The following is a 24,337-nucleotide window of genomic DNA, read 5'->3' as shown; positions in this document are numbered from 1 at the left end:
TTGTTTTCATTTTCTTATTAGTGAATTAAGTCTTCCCTTTAGAAATTTGAAAATGGTAAATCTGGAGGTGGAAAAGTTACTTTTTGTGTGACAGAAGAGAGTAATTAATCTGCACGATCGAGAATTATTCATTGTATATTATTATATATATATATATTAACATTAATGTATTATTTACTTATTCAATTTCAATTTCAAAGTAAATAACACGTGGGAACTACTCAAGTATCAGTACATCAGTATATTGTGTGCTATATATTTAAGATAAATTAAAGTATTGTAATCATTTATTTATTAAAAGTATATAAATTTGTTACATATATATAAATAATGGTATTCAGATTTTTTTAATTACCATATTCTGAAAGTAAGGAAAAACTGCATGCGTGGAAAGACAAACCTCCCGACCAATTGTATATCGTTAAAAATAATAAGTATAAATAAATTAAATAGTTAGGATTAGGAATCTAGCTATATATAAATAAATATCCGAAGGTGCAATGTAATAAATTAAGAATAATTAATGACAATATATAGCTAGCATATATATATATATATATTCGTCTATGTACTAACAAATTAAACATATATTATGTAATTAAAGCCCTTCTCTCGTACGTAGAATTAAGCAAACAAACATCATTAGTAAGTAATTTCAAGCAACGGAAAATCAAATAGAAACAAACGCATCATCAAGACATGCATCAACGGATCCCCCCCCCCCCCCCCCCTAGCTAGCATTAATTATTAACAAATCAAAGTTTTATTTTTCTTCTATCAAAAATAGATTGATCATTTGGGTGCTGTTTAGCTTTTAAGTTTGGATTTGTATTTAATAAAAAACATGTTTTGCACACTTTAATTACTTTCAATTTAACTCAACTTATGTTATGTGTGCTGAGAGATCCAAAATCAAATTGAATATTTTGATGCATTAAGTGAGTCTAAATGTTTTTTTAGCTCTCAAAGTTAATGTATTTTGCTAGACAATTATAATATTAAACTTTAACTAAACTTACCAATTTATCAAATAATCTTATATGTTATCAAACTATCTCGTCCCAATCTCAAATAAGGCATTGAAAATTTTGTTAACAAATTAAAACCAAAATGTAAACAATTTAATTTGAACTCAGTTTATATATATATATATATAATATTTATTTAGAAAATATATTTTGTATAAAAAATATTTTATTGATAAAAATTTGGCCTTTTTTGTTTAGAGGTTTGTAAAGAATTTTATGCAAATAATGTTTTAATCTGAACCTAATTTGCTTGTAGAAAATTATTTATATAATTCTTTTTAAAAGAAAAAAAATCATTTCCATAATTATGTATGAAAAATTCTGGAAATGAAATGCAAAATTATTCATGATTAAAATTCCGTTTGCCGTTGTTATGGATGGAAAAAGAAGAAAAATAATTTTCATATTTATGAGGCTCAAATCATTTAGTGCAACGGATAGATAAGAAGGTTCTGATGGGTCAAACCGTCAAGAAGGTTCATATTTATGGAAACTTCAAACAAGCACCGCCGCTTTTAATTTTCCACACGCCCTGCATTTTTGGAACTCGTTCTAATTTGTTCGATCGATTTTATATGTATATATGTATATATATATGGCCTTGCCTTGAGCTCACCATCAATCACTTCACAGCCTCACCAATTCTAGCAAACAGATAATCGACTCTTATCTATCTATCTATCCATCTATATTGTCTCGTTAGATCGAACCCAGCCCAGAATTTACATATATAATCAATGGCAGAGAAGCCTCAGGTCCATCCAGAGCTTCCTCAGTCCGATCTTCCCAGGGCCAAGCATGACGCAGAGGCTGCCGTGGCTCTGCCCGACGACGAGCTCCGCCGCCAGAAGCGGATGAAGTGGCTGCTCTATATAGTAGCCTTCGTCATCTTCCAAACCGGCATCATAGTTCTCTTCTCCATGACGGTGATGAAGTTCAGAACGCCGAAGTTTCGGGTCCGAGAGGCCACTTTCGGCGCTTTCGAGGTTCAAACATCCAACGCTTCGTTTAATCTGAGAATGAACGCTCAGCTTGGGGTGAAGAACAACAACTTTGGTCCCTACAAGTTCGACAACACCGCCATCTTCTTCTACTACAACGGTACCCAAGTCGGCAGAGGCGCCGTCAGCAAGTCCAAGGCCAATTTCCGATCTACCAAGAAGCTGGACGTTGCGGTGGACTTGGTTGCGCCGGCGAGTCTGGCAGGCAATTCAGAATTGGAGAGGGAGTTAAGTTCTGGGATTCTACCATTAACGAGCGCGTCTAAGCTGGATGGGAAGGTGACCATAATGTTCATGTTGAAAAAGAAGAAATCTGCCGAAATGAATTGCAACATGGAAGTCAACACCATCACCAAGCAGCTACAGAATGTGAAATGCAGATAATTTTAGGTGTTTTAGACTTTACTTGTAAGTAGCGTAGAAATGAATGATGTAGAATAAATTTATTCATGCATGTCATGCTTATATTCTTTCATTTGTTTTTCTATATATATATATATATATATATATTTTGTTTTGTGTAACACCTATTTATATATATATATACTTTTAATTTGTAATTTTCGTAAAATATGAGTAAATGCCAATCGGTTTGTGATATGCCATGGGAATCGCCTGAGTGTGATTTCGCTCTTGATTGGAATTAGAGGTACACTATATAGTGGGTTACGTGCAATTTGATTCCGACTTAATTGAGGCGCCTTAATTAGGGGTTTAATTTAGGATTTAGATTCACATTAATTAATGTAGTATAAATAGAGTTAGACACTACTTTAATTGTTGTTTGTGCAAATGGTTAATGCGGTCCTCTTGAAAGCCATAGAACCAAAGAATAGGGACAACTTGCATTGAGGTCCAACGATAACTGCTAATTTAATATTTTGTTATTTTATATTTAATGGATTATAAACCGTATTATTAAATGAAATTTAAACATTATCTATATACAATGTTAATATATAAAACTCTTAATTCAAAAGTTAGAAAACTAGTTAGACCATTTTAACACTTCTCTTTTCTTTTTTGAGCCCCTCTAGATAACATTTGTGATGGCTGCTTTGAAAAAAAAGAAAAGAAATGACATCCGTGATTAGCTTATAAAACTCTTAACAAAGACGCGAAAAGTGATATATATATATATATAAAATTTGTGGAATATGAAATCAAAACCCTTCTTGAGTTTTATTAAAAATTGAAAAAATGTTATTTGATATTTGACTTTTTGACATGTAGGGACATTTAAATATTATTTTGCCTAAACTCAATCAACAGGTTTCACATAATTGGAGTGAGGACGTCAGTGATATAATATTAGCTCGATGGGTTTAAATTGTTATCCATAGACAAACAATTAAAAATTTGGCCAAAAAAAAAAATAATAATAATATAGAATTCTAAGTGAAGGTGATTGGGATGAATAATGAATTTTTTTTATGGGTATAGAATATCAAGTAATTCAATACACATGCATATGATTTATAGATAGAATATATCAAATGAAATCATAGATTACGTAGTACAAGGCTACTCATAAATTAAAGAAAACCAACATTTAAGTTATAAGAAATTCTATAACTTAAACTTAAGAGCTCATATTTTATAGGACAAATCTTTGAATCAAGATGTTATTAGCTGAAGATGAATAATAATTTTTTTAATATTCTTAAAATAATTAGGGGCTGTTCTCATACTTTTTTTTGTACCTTGTCATTTTTATGATATCAATCATTTTGAGTATCCTTTGCATGCATGTTTCTTCAGCGCTACCAAACCAATAAAAAAATGTCACCATGGAGACCTTCTAATTAATGACATTTTTGACTGCCAATTTAATGGATATTTTATTTTAGTGGCAATCATATATGGTTGACAATCTATCTATTTTTTATTAGTTTAAACTTTTAAACAAGTTGACTGACAATCTTATCAACTATATATATATAGTTGAAAAAGGAAGAGAATTATTAACCAAAATACCATCAAATTATTATAATATAAATACATAAATCTGAATGTACATAGGCATAGCATAAGCACAAATGAGACGACTGCAATTAACCATCAAATTAATTTTTATTTTTTGAAACAAATATTATTTGAGAGTACGTATTTTAAAAAATAAATAAAAAATTGAACAACAGTTGAGATTGCTTTACTCTGAGATCCATTCATATATATATATATATATGCTTGAAAATGGATGGTTTTCTTATATCCTGAATAATATTGTGATACCTTCCGGCCCCTCAGCCTCACATATTTTGCAGCCTGAAGATTCCGTGCGCCTTAATTCGCCAACTACGTACGTACATTTCGCTTTGCAGAGGGAATCAATCGAAGATTAATACAAAATTGGGATGGATGGGTGAACAAGAAGACAGATCGGACCTTTCAATATTTGCAGCCACTGCTGGCTCATCCAGTACTTGAGAGATGAGACTCTCTTGCGCTCATTGATTGCATTTGTCCATGGGTTGAGATGGCGTCCGATTGCATGGCATGTGGTATATATATCATGAATGAATGAGATTTACGTACCATAATAAATATATCACATCACCATAACTAATAATTAATACAGTGATAATTTGTGTACATGAGAATTTTGTTTATACTATTATCTTAATAAGAAATGCCAGTATTTGACTACTTAATTTCTTTTTTTTAGTATTTCATTATCTGATGAATATAGATAACTACTAGTCGCAATATTTTGCATATTTTTTTTCTATATATATATATATGACAAAACGCATATGAACACCAAAATTAACAAAGAATAATTAAAATACAGAATATATATATATATATAGTACGATACTCCGCTCAAAATTAAAACCCAAACATACAACAAATTAATCTATCTATCTATATATATGTGATTATATATATATCTCTGTGTGTGTGCGCTCGCGATCCCTATATCACTTGCATTTCACGTTCTTCAGCGCCTGTTTTTGGATGTCAACTTCCATGGTGCAATCCAACTTTGTGGATTTCTTCTTCTTGAACATGAACATGATCGTTACCTTCCCTTTCATCTCCGCCGTGCCGGTCAGAGGCAGGATCCCTGACTTCAAATCACTCGCCAGATGTTGATTGTTCGCACCGTTGGCCGGCATGACCAAATCTACGGCGCCGACGTCCAGCTTCTTGGTCGATCGGAAATTGGCCTTGGACTTCCGGACGGCCGCGCTGCCGACCTGGGTGCCGTTATAGTAGAATAAGATGGTGGTCTTGTCGAACTTGTAAGGGCCGAAGTTGGTGTTCTTCACGCCGAGTCTGGCATCCATCTTCAAATTGAAGGAAGCATTCGATGTTTGAACATCAAAGGTAGGAAACGTCGCCGATTGGATCCGAAACTTGGGGGTTCTGAATTTCATCACCGTCATGGAAAACTAGGCAATAACAGCCGTCTGAAAGATCACAAAGGCTATGATGTACAGTATCCACTTCTTCCGCTTCTGCCGGCGGAGCTCTTCGTCGGAAAACGCGGTGCCGGCCTCTGCATCGCTTCGGCCATAATACCCATTTGCCGGCGCAATTGGATAGCCTACCTTATGCTCCTCGGCCATATATATTTGAAATCAGAATTCCAATTCACAAATAAAATCAAGCTAATCAATTAATCGCAGCTCTATATATGTATAGTATATATTGGTCGATCAGTTCCCACGAGATAGAATCTGATCGAGGATGGTGGTTGTGGTGGTGAAGCAGAAGAGTTTGAGCTGCTATATATACACACACAGAAAGCTTGCAAGAAAGAGAGAGAGCGCGTAAGTTAGTGAAAATCTTTGTCCAGTTCGCCGAAAATGTCTGATTCGTACTTGTTTATCTGAAAGGTACACACCGCGTGGAACTTTTGGGGCCTGGCTTGTCACCGAAGAAATATTTTTCATTTTACTTGGAGCTTCTAGACGGATAAAAGTATTTATTATATTGCCATTCGGAAAATGATTTTTTAAAATATTTTTTTTAATAAAAAACTATAAAAGCAATGTGATAATGTGTTTTGGGTTTCATTATATTTAAGGGAACGGTTACGCATGATACTTTTAAGACTTTAAAATATTTATAAAAATTATTTATGCTCTTACTCTCGGGAACAATTGATTCATAGTTGTAATACCCCGAAAAATTTTTGGGTAAAAAATATGAATTTCAAAGAAAATTGGTGTCAGAATAGTTTGAGAAAATATTCGAATCGACGGAAGGAAATACTCGGGGGCTTAGATACCTAAGACATGGCCACGGTTCATGAACCGCCGGTTCCGGTTCAAGAAATCTTTGAACCTGAACCGAACCGCCCAAGGGCGGTTTGGGACGGTTCGGTTCCGGTTCCGGTTCGTGCCGGTTCGGTCAACGGTTTGGACCGGTTCGGTCAACGGTTCCGGTTCCGGTTCAAACCGAATTTTTTTAATTTTTTTTAAATATTGTTGTATTCAATTTTGGTCCTTTCCGTTGTTCGGTTCGGTTTGGTTTCGATTTTTAATTGTTAAATGTAATTGTAAATATAAATATTCTCAACCATATTTTTAATAAAAAAACACTACTAAAAATTGAAGAAATATAAGTAATAATTTCATTAAAAATAATTAAAACAACTAAACAAGTATGTAATACAAGTAATTAATTTTTACAAATGTGAAAAATAAAAAATAAAAAATAGAATTAGACTTAATTTCATTAAAAAATAATTACAACAAAAATGTAATACAAGAAATTAATTTTTACAAATGTGAAAAAAAATAAAATATGGACTTGGATGAGTTGGATCCTACGCATCTTCATTGGAGTCGGAAGTCGCCGTTGTTGAACCATCATTAACCCATTCGTCAGATGATGATGAATGGATAAGTTCTTCTTGACGTCGCATGTTAGCTCTTTCCCAATCATCGAGGCAAACTTGAGCTTCCAATGATTCTGGAGCCAATCTTGATCTTCTTTCGTCCAAAATGTTGCCTCCACTACTGAATGTTTGTTCAACGGCTACAGTTGAAGCTGGAACTGCAAGAAGTTGACTTGCAATAATTGCAAGAGTTGGAAATGTCTCCTTGTGCCTTTTCCACCACTCCAAAATTTCAAAATTTAAACATGTATCATCACCAAACTCAAAAACTGTGGTTAGATAAGTTTCGAGCTCCGAATGTGAGCTCGATCTAGGTTTTTTCCTCCTTTGATCTAAAAATTTATGACCCCATTTCATTGGTTGGGAGGAAGAGGAATGCGAAGCCATAGATGGAAATGATTCTTCACTACTATGAGCAATAACATATACTTCATATAATTGATTGCATAAAGTTCTAACCTTAGAAATTATAATATTCACATCAATTTCTTCATTATTTTCTAATCCTAACAACGAATAATAGTTAGACAAACACTCAATTAAACCATCAAATTTACACCTAGGATCAAATACCATAGTAACAAGAGAAATTTCAGGAATAAATTGATAATAACGTAACCATTTTTCTCTCATTTCTAAAACAGCATGACAAATCTCTTCAACATTAATTCCTTCCATTAATACACCGGCCACATTCATTGCTTCTATTAAAAATTGATGTGAAGTTGGTTTATAAACACTACTAAGTGTATGAGTAGCATCATTAAAAATTCGTAAAATATTCAAAATTGAACTACAAACATTCCACATAGTTGGAAAAATAGGATATTGTGGAATATAATTTGCTGCAAAAGAACACAATAAATCTTTATATTCAAAAGATTAATTAAGTAATTTAAAAGTTGAGTTCCAACGAGTAGGGACATCTTTTGAAAAACGTTTTGGGGTTTGACCATTGGAGGTGCAAAAATGTGCCTATGCTTTTGCAGTTCGAGAGTGTACCCAAATATAAGAAATAACATTTCTAATTGGATCTAAATAAGAATTAAGTGACTTAATACCATCTTGAACACATAAATTTAAAACATGGCATGCACATCTAACATGAAAAAATCTTCCACCAAAATTTGGTTGGCAAATTCTTTTCAATTCATTAATAGAAGCAGTATTAGCCGATGCATTATCAAAAGAAATTGAAAAAATTCTATTAACTAATCTATATTCTTGTAAAATTTGTTGAATTAATCTACAAATATTTTCAGCATTATGACTTTCATCAAAACATCGATACGCAAGAATTCTTTTTTGTAAAACATAATTTTCATCAACCCAATGACAAGTAATACCCATATATAAATGAGTTTGCCAATGATCACTCCAAATATCACTACAAATAGAAACATTAATATTATTGTTTTGAAAATATGTTATCAATTCAATTTTTGAGTTTTTAAACAATTTTAAAAAATTCCTTTTCAAAGTATTTCTAGGAATTGATTTAAAACTAGGATTAACAAAGTTTTGACAAAATCGAGTAAAACCTAATTTTTCACCAAAACTAAAAGATAAATGATCAATTGCTACCATTTCAGCTAAACCAGACCTACAATTAGCTTCATTATAATGAAATAATTGAGGAGAGTTTGAAGAGGTAGCAAACCCGGATATTTGTGTTTGATCGCGACTCAATCCAACCTTGAGCTGGTGCTTTGTTTGCAAATGTCGGGCGAAAGTACCATATCCACCTCCTTGCTTGAATTTGTATACCTGATTACAATAATTACAAGATACATCAAATTTACCATCTCCTTTTGGTGTTTTCTTGAAATGAATATTAAAAATATCAGAAGTAGAAATTTTTCCACCTCCCTTTTGTTGAGTTTCACTCTCTTGTGTTTGAAAATTTTGAGCTTCAAACTCAACATTTTCAACATTTTCAAAATTTCTACCTTCACTTGCCTTTTTTTAAAAAAGGAAGATAATAAAAAAATATAATAATGATAAAATAATATAGTAATAAGTAATAAATAATTAACAATATAATTGAATAAATTGATAAATAATAAAATGAGAAGATTGAAGAAATTGAAATTGAAATATTAAATGAGAGACAAAATTGAGAGAATAATAGCTTGAGACTTGAGAGAGAAAGAGAGAGAAAGTGTGAAAAATGAGTGGGGGAGGGAGGGGTATATATAGATAGGAATTATAAAATTAAAAAAAAAATTAATAAAATTAGCTTGGGGGGTGGCAGCCAACGGTCCAATTTTGGACCGTTAGGGTCCAATTTTGGACCGTTGAGGGAGGGTGGGGCACGGGGGGGGGGGGCAACGGTCCAAATTTGGACCGTTGGGGGAGGGGGGGGCACGCGGGGGGGGGGGGTTTCGGTTCCGTGGAACCGGAACCGCGGAACCGGCGGTTCCGGTTCCCCGGAACCTTGAACCGGAACCGAACCGAATTTCGCCGGTTCAGTCCGGTTCCGGTTCGGCCGGTTCCGGGTCCGGTTCCGGCCGGTCCGGTTCCGGGTCCGGTTCGGCCGGTTCCGGGTCCGGTTCGGCCGGTTCCGGGTCCGGTTCCGGTTCGAACCGCCGGTCCGGTTCAATTTTGGCCATGTCTACCTAAGGAAATAGGCATATACCTATTGAACATCTCAAGAAATGATTTTTAGCATCGAGAGAAATCGGATAAAAGATAATTTTTAGTACAGTTTCGGATCGGGCTGAAAAATCAAATTGTCCTAAGAGTCTTCTAAAAAGTCGACAAAACCCTTAAAAAGGTCAAATTGGGCTTGATAGGCAACCCTTAAGCAGTTTCAGGGTGAAACAAGAGGGTTTTGCAAACAAAACATAAGTCCAGGCCAAAGTGTAATTTTTGAAATTACTCGAGAGAGGTCTAAATGATGTATTTTCTAGAACCTTGGGGGTCAAATGAGAAATTTAGAACGTAAGGGTCTCGATAGAAATGTTGGAAAACACAGGGGCCTTGTGAAAAGGGCCAAAAATGTAATTCAAAAACAAGAGAGGTGATAGTGTAATTTCCAAAAAAAAAGCTTGGAAGCCATGGCTGATCAAGCTCCATCCCATCACTGAATTCGACCATGGGAGGCTCGAGAAAGTGGAAAGGTAACTCGGGCAAGGTCCTAGGATCGATCTTGGCCGATAATCAGCTTTAGCATAATCGAAAACGACCAAACTTTTTGGCCGAAAGTGACTAGAAAGTTGGCCATTTAAATCGAGTTTATGGGTTGCTTTTGGTGGGTTTTGGACTCATTTAGGGCAAGAAGAGACATTAGAGGCCTTAGGTTGCTCGAGATCTATCGTTTAAGGGTTTGAATTTGGGTATAAAAGGAAGCTTGAAATGGCAGAGAACTTTAGAGATTTAAAGCTCAAATCGAAGGCGTTTTAGGTCGAATCAAGAAACAATGATAAAGGGCTTTTGATCCTTGAGAGTAATAGATCATTTCTGAAGAGTTTGGTGAGCAAAAGAGTAGAATCGAGGAAGATATGAAGCTTCCCCAAAGCCCTAAGCGGATCGTCTGGCTGAGACTTCAAGCGATCTGTTCATCCACTTTTCGATGCCCTTTTCAAGCCATTCCAGGTACCTTTGGGATTGACTAGCCCTATAGTTTTGCGAGATGCAAAAATCTCGATTTTTTGGTGTACCAGCACCGGAGAAGATGACTAGCGCGTGTGTTTCACGCACCAGTCTCACTTGCCCTTTCACGCGCTGGTGCGAACGGGCACGTGGGGCCTTGTTATTTTTTGTAATTTTTTTAAAAATTCCTAGAAAATTATTTTAGGATTTTTGGTTCAAAAATATTTGGAAAAATATTGATGCAAGTATTTATTTTTGATTGCTAGAGAAAATAATAGGAGAAAAAGGAAAGAAAATTATAAAAAAATAGGTTTTATTATTTTTTAAATAAATATCTTAAATAGAGTGCTTTGTGACTTGAGGTGAAGTAGTTGGTACAAATTTCAAAATTTGGTACTAAAATTGAGGTAGGCGCATGCTTTTTGAGGAAGTTTAAATCCTAAGTTAAAAGGTGAGTGGTTTCCCCAAAAGTTATACATGTTATGTGTTGTCTATGTTGGGCATGATAGCCACGATAGTAGCTAAGTTATATGTATTAAATGAGCATCCTATTAGATTTATACATGTATTATTGTACCGATGGATTACGATTTTTGCATGACACATTATTAGCATATAGATACTTATGCATGGAATTGGAATGTCGCTTTAATAGTGTAGCCGTAATTTTTTAAGGGCAAATGATGGAACAACGTTAAGATTATCCTGAAAGCAGGTCGGGACTCTGTCTAGGGTTATGTGTCAAGTCGGTGGGTTAGAGAAGTTACACTAAGGCATGTGTTCATTTACATGAATGCATGTTTACATTACTGCATTATGCATTCATGTAACTGTCATTTTAACCATAACTTAAAAGATTCAAAAATTTAGGCTGCGTTCTCTTTGTTTTTCAATTTTCAGTTTTAAGTTTTGAATTCACTTTTAGTTTTCTGTTTTAATAATCTGTTTTTAGAAAATTAAAAACGCGTTCTCTTTGTCATTTTGAAAAACTATTTTTCAAAACAGAAAATTAGAAAATGAATTCTCTTTAAAATTTTGAAAATATTTTTTAATGATATTTTATTCAATAAATTTGATTATTAAGTAAATTATAAATATTTAATGTTAATATATTATTAAAAAAATATATACATTTTAAAGTTAATGAATTTTGTAATATTTTTTTCCATTACAATAATAAAATATGAATAAATAAATAAATAAATAAATGTATTTTGAGTTTAGAGTTTGTTTTGAATGAAAACACTCAAAACAACTTACATCGATCTTTTATTAAAGTTAATTACCCAGTTTTGCATGCTACTTAGCCGTGTATGAGGTCAGACGTGTGACAAATTACATCGATCTTTTATTAAGGTTTTAGTGTGAGGATGGTCAGTGCAATCTACAAAGTTTAGAATTGTCATAATTTTATGGGTGGCATCATTTATTGCAACGGATAGATAAGAAGGTTCGAATGGGTCAAGGTGGAAATTTCAGAGAAACACAGCCAGCCAGCCACAAAGAGTTTTGACACTTCAATTGCGCGTCAAGATGCCTTCACATGCTCTTCCCTTGTAACGGTGTGATCCGAATTAAATTTAATGGGAATTGAAACTTTAAATTTGATTGTAATTAGAATGTTAAATTTAATTGTGATTGGGTATATTTATAATTAAAAATTTATTTTATTTGTGGCTGATATTTTACTTAGAATATAAATTTATTTAAATTCATTTTTTATATATTTATAGATAAATAATAGATTTATAAATAAATGGCCAATACCTTCTAATTAGTGTAATAATATTATCTATATATATATTATAACAAAATAGCCGTCAAAATTTTTCCCGCCCATTTCCAGTTACTATTTAGATATTTTATTATATTTTTTAATTTTTTTTGCTTACCCGAAATGGAATTTTTATAAGTCATTAATTAAGTCTAAATTTGTGAAAATCGTGTAGTTCTTGGAACACGTAAATATATTTTTTTATTGTTAAATAGTATTTTCAGAATGTGTAAATATCCTGATATATGAAGAGACAAAATTTAATTCATATTATTAATTTTTAAATATTAACATAAAATTTTAATTGAAATAAATTACAGAAAAATGAGATTTTTTTAAATCGGGAGAACTCTTGAGATATCAAGTAATACCGTTGAATACCGACTGCCAAGTAAATTTTTTATTTTAATTTAATTATATATATAGTTTAATTAATTTAAATTTATTTTTTTATAATTTTAAATGTTATAATTTTATATATAACTTAAATGTTATAATTTCATTTTTTAACTTTATTTTTTTTATTACTTTCTTAAAAATGTGACATATCTTAAATGTGATAATTGATTGCTAGAGGGAATATGTAAAGTCATGTATGGATAATTAATTTTAAAATTTTGATTATTATTATTTATATAATTAATTAATTATTTAAATTATTTTTATTTTATATATAGTTTAATTATTTTAAATTTATTTTTTTATAATTTTAAATGTTATAATTTTATATATAACTTAAATGTTAGAATTTTATTTTTTAACTTTATTTTTATTTGTTGTTTTCTTAAAAATGTGACATGTCTTAAATGTGGTAATTGATTGCTAGGAGAAATATGTAAAGTCATGTATGTATAATTAATTTTAAAAATTTGATTATTATCATTTATATAATTAATTAATTATTTAAATTATCTTTATTTTATATAGTTTAATTAATTTAAATTTATTTTCTTATAATTTTAAATGTTATAATTTTATATATAACTTAAATATTATAATTTTATTTTTTAACTTTATTTTTTTTTGTTATTTTCTTAAAAATTTGATCTGTCTTAAATGTGGTAATTAATTGTCATGAGAAATATGTAAAGTCATATATGGATAATCAATTTTGAAAATTTGATTATTATTATTTATATAATTAATTGATTATTTAAATTATTCTTATTTTATATATAGTTTAATTAATTTAAATTTATTTTTTATATTTTTAAATATTATAATTTTATATATAATTTTAATATTATAATTTACTTTTTAACTTTATATTTTTTATTACTTTCTTAAAATTTGATCTGTCTTAAATGTGGTAATTGATTGTAGGAGAAACATATAAAGTCATGGATAATTAATTTTGAAAATTTGACTATTACCATTTATATAATTAATTGATTATTTAATTTATCTTTATTTTTATATAGTTTAATTAATTTAAATTTATTTTCCTATAATTTTAAATATAACTTAAATGTTATAATTTTATTTTTTAACTTTTTTATTTTTACTTCTTTCAAAATTTGACCTATCTTAAATATGATAATTAATTATTAGGAGAAATATATAAAGTCATGTATGGATAATCAATTTTGAAAATTTGATTATTATTATTTATATAATTAATTGATTATTTAAATTATTTTTATTTTACATACAATTTAATTAATTTAAAATTATTTTTTATAATTTTAAATGTCATAATTTTATTTTTCAACTTAATTGTTTATTGTCATTTATTTAATTCTCCTTTTTCCCATTGGTCTACTCCAAAGATGTGCTATATGTTGGACTTGGGGAAATTAAATACAAATTAAATTTGTGTTTTGAAAATTATGTTAAGTAAGATTCAGATTGTGTGACAAAGCGTGGAAAAAAAAAGGAAACTTAATGGTGACATATGATTTGATAAATTGAGAGAAATTGGAGAATTTGAAAGAAGAAAAATTAATAAAAGAAAAAAAATATTTGTCTCTTCTTCCTCTTCATTCCCGTTCAACACTTTTATTTCCTCTCTTCTCCTTTCTCAATTCTTCTTTTTAAATTTTCTCTTATTTTTTATTTTTATTTAGTAAATTTTAACCATTTTTTTTATCCAGTTTGGTCTTCTGATGTAACATAGCACCACTATTATGTCAAGTGAGTGATATGAATGCAACTAGGAAAAATTAGGCCTCGAGGGTTCGTGTGGTACGCACATACGAGACAAATACATGTGAAAATTAAAAATAAAAATGTCTACATTGAATACATATTTTAGAATAAAGAGGTTGATTATCGTTTTTTCTTTTTCTTTTTCTTGTTATCGTGTAATTTTTGTATTTTTTTACGCATTACTTATTGTATTACATGTTAATTTAGGTTTATTTTTTATATGATTTCGGGATAGAGTTATGTGCTTTTTATTGTTCGTCTACTCTTGAATGTATATAAGGAAATCTTTTAAAATTTGTAATTCTTTTGTTGTATTCTCATGATTGTAACATGATTATTTTATTTAATTTGTACTTTTTTATTATAATTTTTATTTATTGTAACTACTAAATTATATAATTTTCGCTTTAAAGATTTATTTTTTTTTACAATATCCATGCATCGCATGGGTTATCCACTAGTTTTTATTATACCAATATCATTATAGTGATATTTTATTATTTTTACATGTGATTTTTTTTATTAGAATTTTTCACGTTAAATTTTGTGTTCGTTTGTGTAGTTAATGATTTGATTGTAATTTGTTTACAATCTAAAATTCTAACAAACTAGTATCAGAACCGTTAGCTCAAATTATCAGGCATTGATAGATCTCAATAGTTAGATTTACAGCTATTCTTTATCATCTTGTGCTAAGATTTCAAGTTGCCTAGCAGTCACTGTCGTCAACCACCGTCGTCTCTGTTGTTGGGCTTATCGTTGCGATGACCACCGTCGGCGTTGTCTTTTTTGGTTGCCAACCTTCTTCGCCCCTACGCCTTTGCCGACGGTCTCTGTTCTTGCGTTGTGTTCAGTTGACAATGTCTTCTTCCTTCATAACCAATGACCAAATCTTAATCTAGTTAGATTTAGCCCAGACCTGACCTATCAAACTAGATTCGACATGTTAGATCTGTACAATCCAGATTCATCCAAATTTGTTGTTTGAATCAACTATCTCAATATGTTTTTTATTGAAATTTTATTTATCGATCGTTTGACATTATTTGATTTTTGTTATGATTACTTTAAAGTATGTTATTCTATTATTGGGTTGAAATATTAGATTCTCACTATGATAGATTAAGATGTGTGCAATTTTGTCACACATGAATATAAATAAAGGTAAAGTCATTAAGATGGATTTATAACGTGGAGTTATTAAAATTAATAAAGATACATTGAGACTGATTTTAAAGCGTATACTTTAAGTGTGACTAAAGATATCTACTACAATAAACATTGTATGGATTTAGTTAGTATTCCTTATAATATAAATCTGATTGTTATTCATCAAGGAGATTAATTCTTCGTGATTTTGTTGGAATAAATAATTTTGAATAATTTTATATTTAAATTTCGTGTCAAAGTTTAGCCTGTTATAATTGTGATCCAGAATTTAAATTTGATTGTGATTGGAATATATCTATAATTTAATATTTATCTTTATTGCGACTCAAATTTTAATTAGAATATGAATTTATTTAAATGTTTTTTATATATATTTATAGATAAATAGTAAATTTATAAATAGATGCCTAATTCTCTAAAATTAGTATATCAATATTACTTTTGTTGTACCAATATTATTATAGTGATATTTTATTCTTTTTATCCATAATTTATTTTAATTTAAGAATTTATGTTAAATTTTGTGATAGTCTGTTATGGATGGAAAAAGAAGAAAAATAATTTTCATATTTATGAGGCTCAAATCATTTAGTGCAACGGATAGATAAGAAGGTTCTGATGGGTCAAACCGTCAAGAAGGTTCATATTTATGGAAACTTCAAACAAGCACCGCCGCTTTTAATTTTCCACACGCCCTGCATTTTTGGAACTCGTTCTAATTTGTTCGATCGATTTTATATGTATATATGTATATATATATGGCCTTGCCTTGAGCTCACCATCAATCACTTCACAGCCTCACCAATTCTAGCAAACAGATAATCGACTCTTATCTATCTATCTATCCATCTATATTGTCTCGTTAGATCGAACCCAGCCCAGAATTTACATATATAATCAATGGCAGAGAAGCCTCAGGTCCATCCAGAGCTTCCTCAGTCCGATCTTCCCAGGGCCAAGCATGACGCAGAGGCTGCCGTGGCTCTGCCCGACGACGAGCTCCGCCGCCAGAAGCGGATGAAGTGGCTGCTCTATATAGTAGCCTTCGTCATCTTCCAAACCGGCATCATAGTTCTCTTCTCCATGACGGTGATGAAGTTCAGAACGCCGAAGTTTCGGGTCCGAGAGGCCACTTTCGGCGCTTTCGAGGTTCAAACATCCAACGCTTCGTTTAATCTGAGAATGAACGCTCAGCTTGGGGTGAAGAACAACAACTTTGGTCCCTACAAGTTCGACAACACCGCCATCTTCTTCTACTACAACGGTACCCAAGTCGGCAGAGGCGCCGTCAGCAAGTCCAAGGCCAATTTCCGATCTACCAAGAAGCTGGACGTTGCGGTGGACTTGGTTGCGCCGGCGAGTCTGGCAGGCAATTCAGAATTGGAGAGGGAGTTAAGTTCTGGGATTCTACCATTAACGAGCGCGTCCAAGCTGAATGGGAAGGTGACCATAATGTTCATGCTTAAAAAGAAGAAATCTGCCGAAATGAATTGCAACATGGAAGTTAACACCATCACCAAGCAGCTACAGAATGTGAAATGCAGATAATTAATGAAGTGTTTTAGACTATATATGTAGAATAGATATCTTTTAATCATGATAATGCTTAAACATTCTTTCATTTGTTTTCCTTTTTAATTAATCTTGTGTGTACCGACCTATATATACGTCAGTAGACAGTAGTTCTTGAGGATTTCAGAAGCATGCGTCTTCCTTGTGCTTGATTATATATCCAAACACATAAGAAATACTTAGCAAGTAGTGAAGTTATTATATATAATTGAGAAGATTTGAAACTAAGAACATATCTCCATTTTAAACACTTAACATTAACAATTTGAACTCTTCAAACTCTTATATTTAATATAAAACTAATTATACCATTACACCAAATTTATCTCCATATAAATATTAGGCAGCTTATTATTTGTTTTTATAAATAATAGTTAGTTTCAATTAATGTACATTGTCTTTAGAAAATATGCATTATTTTTAATTTTAAAATAATTTTATTAATTAATCAATATTAAAAAATATGATATATTTATGATCAACTAATAAAATTACTTTGAAATTAAAAAATACACTTTATTTAAAAAATAAATTACATTTATTAAAATTTAAAACAATAATTAATATTATGCTATAAATAATAATATTTGTTACGTCTCTTCTACCTTTTTGAATATTGCGTTTTATGATTATTTGCTTTAAATTTTAAAACTTACTTTTTGGTTCTAAAATTAGATAATTTAATTTATGAAATACAATTTCATAAATTAAATTAAAAATATTTTAATTTTGAAATTATTATCAGAGTCCAATCTAAAAAGAAAAAAAATTGGTATTCTTATTATGGTCGTCTATAGTTTGACTGCTCGAGACAATTAATGCTATTTATTCCTTTTTCTTTTCTTTTATTTTGGGGGTCATATTTCATTATTTCGTATAAAATGATAACTTTGAATATAATATAACAATTAAGAAATAAAATAGGGTTAAAAATCGATGTTTTAAAAATCAAACTGGAACGGTGAGTCGGACCGGTTTAATCGGGAACCGGTGGTCTATCCGGTCCAACTTAATTTAAAAAATTGAATATCTTTCAACTTGTTAAAAATCGATCAAAATATGGTTGGAGCGATGAATCGGGAGCCAAGTTGATCTCAATTTTTTTCACTCCCATCACTCACTTTTAAAATTTTAATTATTAATTAATTTTTTAATAATATATATAATAATTATATATAAAATATTAATTATATATTAGTTAATAATAACATTTCTATACTAATATTTCAAATATATATTTAATATATATATATATTTATACGTGATATCATCCCGTCAGATCACTCCAATCTAAGTGAGTGAACTGAGTAACCCGTGACCCAAGCTGATTCAATGTCCTGTCCTATTTTCAAAACATCGTTAAAAACCTGTGAAATAATGCTATTTTCAAAATATTGTTAAAAACCTGTGAAATCATGCTAACTTTGTGGTAGCCTGGAGTGGCCGGTCATTAGCTACATAAGTCAAATGATGAAATTAAAATGGAGCTTTCAATCGTTAATTTATGAATTAGAAAACTACAGTCTATGAGTTGAGTCCCCTTGTCGTATTGTAAAATTATGAGTTTTCCATATGATTGCTCGTTGCTCCTTTTTTCAAGTGACGAATAAAAATAAATAATTAGATGCCTGACAGACTCTTTCCGCTTGGAGGCTTCCAAATTTGCAGTCGTCTGTGAGTCTGTGACTATATATATATATATATATATATATTAATTAAACTGAACAATATGATCCGATTTGGTTGAAATGAGACCCATCATTTACATTATTTAAAGCCCCCAGCCGCGTTTGGCGATTCATAAAATAGTGGCCAGTCTCCATTCCCCTGCTTAAACTACACTCCCATTGATGCTCCTTGTTTGACTCCCATTACCAACTTCCCACTTCCAAGCTCCTTGAAGAGACATCCTTTCCTCTACCGTATATAAATGCTCAAAACCCAATTCACTTCCACCAGAATCCTTCCCTATCGATCAGTAAATTCATCATATATATATAAACTATATATGACGATGACAGAGAGGGAACAAAACTCAGGCAGTCCCTTGGCACCGGCCAATGCCGATGCCAGAAACGATGGGGAGGCGGTAACGGCCGTTTCGGGAGAAGAGAGCCGCCGCAAGAAGTGGATAACATGGTTGCTCTACATTATAGCCTTGGTCATCTTTCATATCGGCGTCATAGTGTTGTTCAGAATGACGATCATGAAATTTAGGACGCCAAAGTTTCGGCTGCGGTCTGCTACTTTCGAGGACTTTAATGTCCAAACATCGAACGCCTCCTTCGATCTGAGGATGGATGCCGGATTTGGAGTGAAGAACACCAACTTCGGCCCTTATAAATTCGACGAAACCACCATCTTCTTCTACTACATGGGCGTCCAAGTCGGCGCCGCCGCCGTCCGGAGGTCGAAATCCAGTTTAAGTTCAACCAAGAAGTTGAATGCTCCAGTGGATTTGATCTCGCCCGTGAGTCTCCGGAACAGTTTGGAACTGGCGAGTGATTTGAGTTCTGGGATTTTGCCTTTGACCGGCGAGACTAAGCTACACGGGAAGGTGACCATAATGTTCTTGTTCAAGAAGAAGAAGTCTGCCCAACTGGATTGCGCCATGGAAATCAACATCTCGACGAAGCAGCTGCAGAGCGTCAAGTGCAAATGATGAATTAATGGGTTGTGTTTGCTGGGTTTGAACTGTTTTTGTGTATCTAGAAATTAGGAAGTTGTGGGCATCGTACGTTCTGATTCTGGGCAGGAGAGTCGTTAGTTAGTCCAAATCATCAGTTGTTGGTTAGTCTGATCATGAAGTAAATAATTAGCCAAAATTAATTGAATAAACTGTAGTCGGAGGAAGTTGACTGCGGCGAAACATGTTATTTTAGACAATTCGTAGATTTTAATAACCAAGAATCTTTCGGCCGCCACTTGGGCCATGATGGTCCCACGTAAATCAATACTGCTAAATTGCTATTCTCAGAAGGTCCCTTGGAGTGCGATTTTGTTCACCCCTGCTAAATTGCTATTCCCACGTAAATCGATACTGCTAAATTCATCGTAAAGTTAACGGTCTCTTTTTTTTCTCTCTATTTTTCTCTTTTTTTCTCTCCTCTTCTCTCTTCTCTTTTTCTCAAGCCAATCTTATGCCGTTGTCGCTTCCTCTTGCGCATCAATAATCTCGCCACTACATCTTTACCTTGCAGATCATGAGGCGATGGTGAGGCTGTGAGGCGGAGAGGTGAGGTGACCGACGATGAGAGGGTCAGGGACGAGAGCAAGGAAAGGAGAGAAAAAAGAAAGAGAGAAACGAGATGAATAGAGACTTCTTGAGATGACCTTTTTACCCTCTAAACTAGTGGGAGATAAAGTTACTCTCATTAAATGGGTGTACAAAATCGCACTCGATCTCTTGATTAGAGTGAGTAGTGACTCTATCTTAGAGTATTCCTCAGCTTAATTTGTCGTAATATCATATCAAGCATGTCTTAATTAATTAAGCATATCATAATTTCTACAACATTAATTAATCATTTAGTTATTGCAGTTAGAGCAAATACCGATCGAGTGGGATAGGATTAATGGTTATATATTTCCAACAACATGACGAGTTACTGGCAACTTATAATAACAAATTAAATTAAAGCAGATCTCATCCATGACCAATATTATTATGAAATTTGCGCTGCAAAGGAGCAGATGCAGATGCAATACAAATATGGAAATATTTATTTCGTATCTAACATCAATAACACGATAAGGCTTGAGCTCAACAAAATAAAAAACAAAAACAAAAAAAATTGTTTGATCACGTACTATTTATTAATGTAAGCCTAACATTTGAAGCTACTTTTTCGCCATTTAGGGATAACAATGAACTAATAAATGAATCATATTTATTTTTTAAAATTAAAAAAATTTAAAAATCATATTTTAAAAATATAAATAGATATGTAAATGAATAAACAGAGATCTCATTGTCTTTCGTAATTATTGTTTTAAGTTTTTTCTTTAGTCAATCTTACACTCACAAAAAAAAAAATAAAAAAAAATTAGCTTAATAATTTGTCGTTCTTTCTTCTTTTGGGTAACTCAAAAGTCTCAAACCCATAGTCCTAGATCTAATTTCCCACCCTAAAATCTTATGTTGACTTTGTAGATATATAGTTTATTTTTCCCGTCAATATATCTTCCTTTCTATGCAACATGTTAATCTTGCTTTTAGAATTGTTAAATTAATTGTTGGCTAATTTGTCTTTGGTTTTGGTTGTATCCATCTAGTGGGCGTGATGACCCTTTTGAGTTGTAGTCTTTGGTAGAGTTAAAAAATGGACGGGTCGCATCGGGCTGAATTTGGCCCGCAAAAAAGGTGGGCCAGGCAATGAAAAACGAGGACGAGGACTCGACACTGTCTTATGGCTCTTAATATATAAATGGACCAAGGCAAGGCAGCACAACCCGGCTACTACAATACCGAGCCTAGGTGGACTGGGCCGGGAGGCGGGGCCGACTGAGCAGCCCAGCCCATTTTCCAACTATAGTATTTGGTGTTCATTAATTACATAATTCTTAATTTTTATAAAAAAAAGTATATCCTTTTATATGTGTGTATAAATATTTATTAATTTATTGGGTTTAGTATTTTTTTTAATATGTATTTTTCATGATATTATTTTTTTTTCTCTACATCCTTTTGCAGCTTATATATATATTGTTTTCCACCGATTCAAATTTAAATGTTCACAAGAAATGGTTAATCATGTCTCTTTCATGTGTGGGAGTCATTTAGATTTAAGTAGTAGGGTTAAATTGGTCATTGTTTCTTAAAAATAGTTAAATAAGTCACTGAATTTTAAGAAAGTTGAGGTGCAATTAACCACCGTATTTAATAGATTTTGAAGTTTAGTTGTCTAAGTTGTCCTAAATCTAAAAATACAGGGGTTGATCCCACCCTTCTAAACCTACAATGACCAAAAATATTTTTGTTCAAAACATTGATATATAAGTTGAAAAATATATTTTTTTTCTAACTAAATGTTATCAAATACACCCTTAGTTCTTATTAAACTTTTGCACCATTACCATAAAACAAGCATATAGATCTTCGTAATTAATTTATTCTAAAACATGCACAAAGTGAGAAGGGAATTAACAGTGGCAGCTGGATTAAGCTATAATTAACTCGGATATGGATTTATCAAGAGCTAATTTAATTTACAAAGTGACTCAATACATATTTTCTTTTGAATATATAAAGTTATATTCTAATTTGTCCACCATGAAAAGACCATTTCAGCACAGAAGCTTTCTATAGTGGACTATTCACTCTAATTGAAATATGATGAGCCAATTTCAAGATTGGAGCCCCAGAAGTCAATGTTTCATGAATCTTGCTAGCCGCGTTTGGCAACTATATATAAACAATTCAACATCGTTAAGCTAGCCTTCACATTCGTTGAAGCTCCTCATTTACTTCAATCCCAACTCGAAACCTATTCCCATTTATGTTACGAACAGATAAGCAAAGACTCTAGGAAAAAATAGAACAAATTCAATCACAAATAACATACTTTCATGGACGAAAGCTTACACAAAAATACACACAAAAAATATAAATCACAAATTGAAAAAAAATAAAGAAAAGGTCAAAGTTTTATCGTGATTCACCTTAAAATAGGGTTATGTTCATGTTGAGCTCTGATGAAAAGAGCTCACTGCACTATGAATATAGAACAGAGATTACACCCTCAAACACTCACAAATACTCTTTGTATATTAATGATTCTTTATCAAAATGCCAAAAAAATCACAAATACAGATTAGAACTAATCCTATAGAACCAGAAAACAAAAATAAATTATACAGAGCATTTACAGTGCAAATGAAGCAACTCCCAAAACCCTAGCTCGAAGACGACAACCCCTCACTTTCTCCCTCTTTCTTCTTCTTTACTCATCTAACTCTCTATATCCCCAGGAGAGAAATAAATAGCAATTCTTGACGGCTATGATGGAGCCTCATAAAGGTTGTATGAGCGGCTGAGATCAGATCTTGCAGCACGATCATTTATTTCAACAGAAAAGTAATCAGTCGCTTCATGGACAAAGTGGATGGTTGCCGCATGTGACCATTCTGCAGGTGTCACATGGCAGCCTGCGGTTGCCGCATGTGGCCGTCCTATCCGCTTAGACCACTCGACACCGTTTAATGCTTCAACTAAAATCACATCAATACCAATCTGCACCTTGAAGCATCAAACCACAGGTGAACTCTCATTCTCATAAAAAAATGCAGCATGCTTCAATTCTCACTTTCACAGCTCTTGTTGGTTGTTTGATCAACCAACTCCTACATGTAGCAAGTCCAAGCAATGCTTGAACTTGGCTGCACTCAGCACCTTTGTACCCATATCTACTGGGTTATTCTCTATAGGCACTTTCAAAATGTTCACAGTGACATTAGCTACCAAATCTCTTACATAATGATACCTGACATCCACATGTTTTGTTCGTTCATGGTACACCAAATTCTTAAATAGGTGAATGACACTTTGGTAGTCTGAGAATACCACCACTTTGCTTTGAAGCAAATGGATCTCCTTTAGAAGGCCTTGAAGCCATATGGCTTCTTTGAAGGCATCAGTCACAACTACGTATTCCGCCTCAGTGGAAGACAGTACAACCAAAGGCCGCAATTATGATTTTCAGCTGATGCAGTTTACACCCAAGGTGAAAAACATGGCAGTAATAGACTTTACTGTGTCTCTTTCTCCTACAAAATCAGAATCTATGAAACCAACAAGATCAAGTGTATCATATCTCATCTTATAACTCAGACCAATATTTACAGAACTATTTATATATCTTAGTAAATATTTTAGTGCATCCCAATGTGGTTTCATAGGGTTTGACATGAATCTACTAAGGGATGAAATTGCATAAACAAGGTCAAGCCTGGTACTAATTATTGCATTAGCATATGGAACATTTTCTATTTTAACAATTTTTGAGTTAGATGTAGGGCTTTGAGATTTAGTTACGGGCCCCCACCCATATTTATGGCTGTCGCAAGGAAGGGAAGGGGGTTGTAGCGACAATCTGACGATCGGTGATTGGCATCGACAAGGGCAGCGGTGCAGGCACTCTCTCTCTCTCTCTCGACCGCGTCTTGTCAACCTTCTTTCTCTTGCGTGTGCCATCTCCTC

The 24,337-nt window shown here is 32.4% G+C and overlaps 3 protein-coding genes across 3 annotated transcripts; 2 read left to right on the top strand and 1 right to left on the bottom strand.

Annotated features, from left to right (window-relative positions):
- Positions 1 to 1,644: 1,644 nt before the first annotated feature.
- Positions 1,645 to 17,205, top strand: LOC127796453 (uncharacterized). The gene is made up of 2 exons (XM_052328607.1): positions 1,645 to 2,308; positions 17,011 to 17,205. Exons 1-2 carry the CDS (start codon positions 1,766 to 1,768, stop codon positions 17,113 to 17,115), a joined length of 648 nt encoding a protein of 215 aa, XP_052184567.1. The 5' UTR covers positions 1,645 to 1,765; the 3' UTR covers positions 17,116 to 17,205.
- Positions 4,799 to 5,754, bottom strand: LOC127796455 (late embryogenesis abundant protein At1g64065-like). Its single transcript, XM_052328608.1, has one exon. The coding sequence runs from the start codon at positions 5,419 to 5,421 to the stop codon at positions 4,954 to 4,956; it is 468 nt and encodes a 155-aa protein (XP_052184568.1). The 5' UTR covers positions 5,422 to 5,754; the 3' UTR covers positions 4,799 to 4,953.
- Positions 17,206 to 19,153: 1,948 nt separating the features above from the next.
- On the top strand, positions 19,154 to 19,801 carry LOC127796983 (late embryogenesis abundant protein At1g64065-like). Its single transcript, XM_052329378.1, has one exon. The coding sequence runs from the start codon at positions 19,154 to 19,156 to the stop codon at positions 19,799 to 19,801; it is 648 nt and encodes a 215-aa protein (XP_052185338.1).
- The last annotated feature ends 4,536 nt before the right edge of the window (positions 19,802 to 24,337 follow it).

The sequence above is a fragment of the Diospyros lotus genome, chromosome 3 (genome assembly GCF_014633365.1).
Source record: "Diospyros lotus cultivar Yz01 chromosome 3, ASM1463336v1, whole genome shotgun sequence".
NCBI classification, from domain to species: domain Eukaryota; kingdom Viridiplantae; phylum Streptophyta; class Magnoliopsida; order Ericales; family Ebenaceae; genus Diospyros; species Diospyros lotus.
This window is presented reverse-complemented; position numbering and strand designations above follow the sequence as displayed.

Coding starts and splice junctions, on each gene's coding strand:
- LOC127796453 (XM_052328607.1), top strand. CDS start 1,766: ATGGCAGAGAAGCCTCAGGTCCATCCAGAGCTTCCTCAGTCCGATCTT. Junction 2,309..17,010: donor CGTCTAAGCTGGATGGGAAG/GTGACCATAATG, acceptor CTGAATGGGAAG/GTGACCATAATGTTCATGCT.
- LOC127796455 (XM_052328608.1), bottom strand. CDS start 5,421: ATGACGGTGATGAAATTCAGAACCCCCAAGTTTCGGATCCAATCGGCG.
- LOC127796983 (XM_052329378.1), top strand. CDS start 19,154: ATGACAGAGAGGGAACAAAACTCAGGCAGTCCCTTGGCACCGGCCAAT.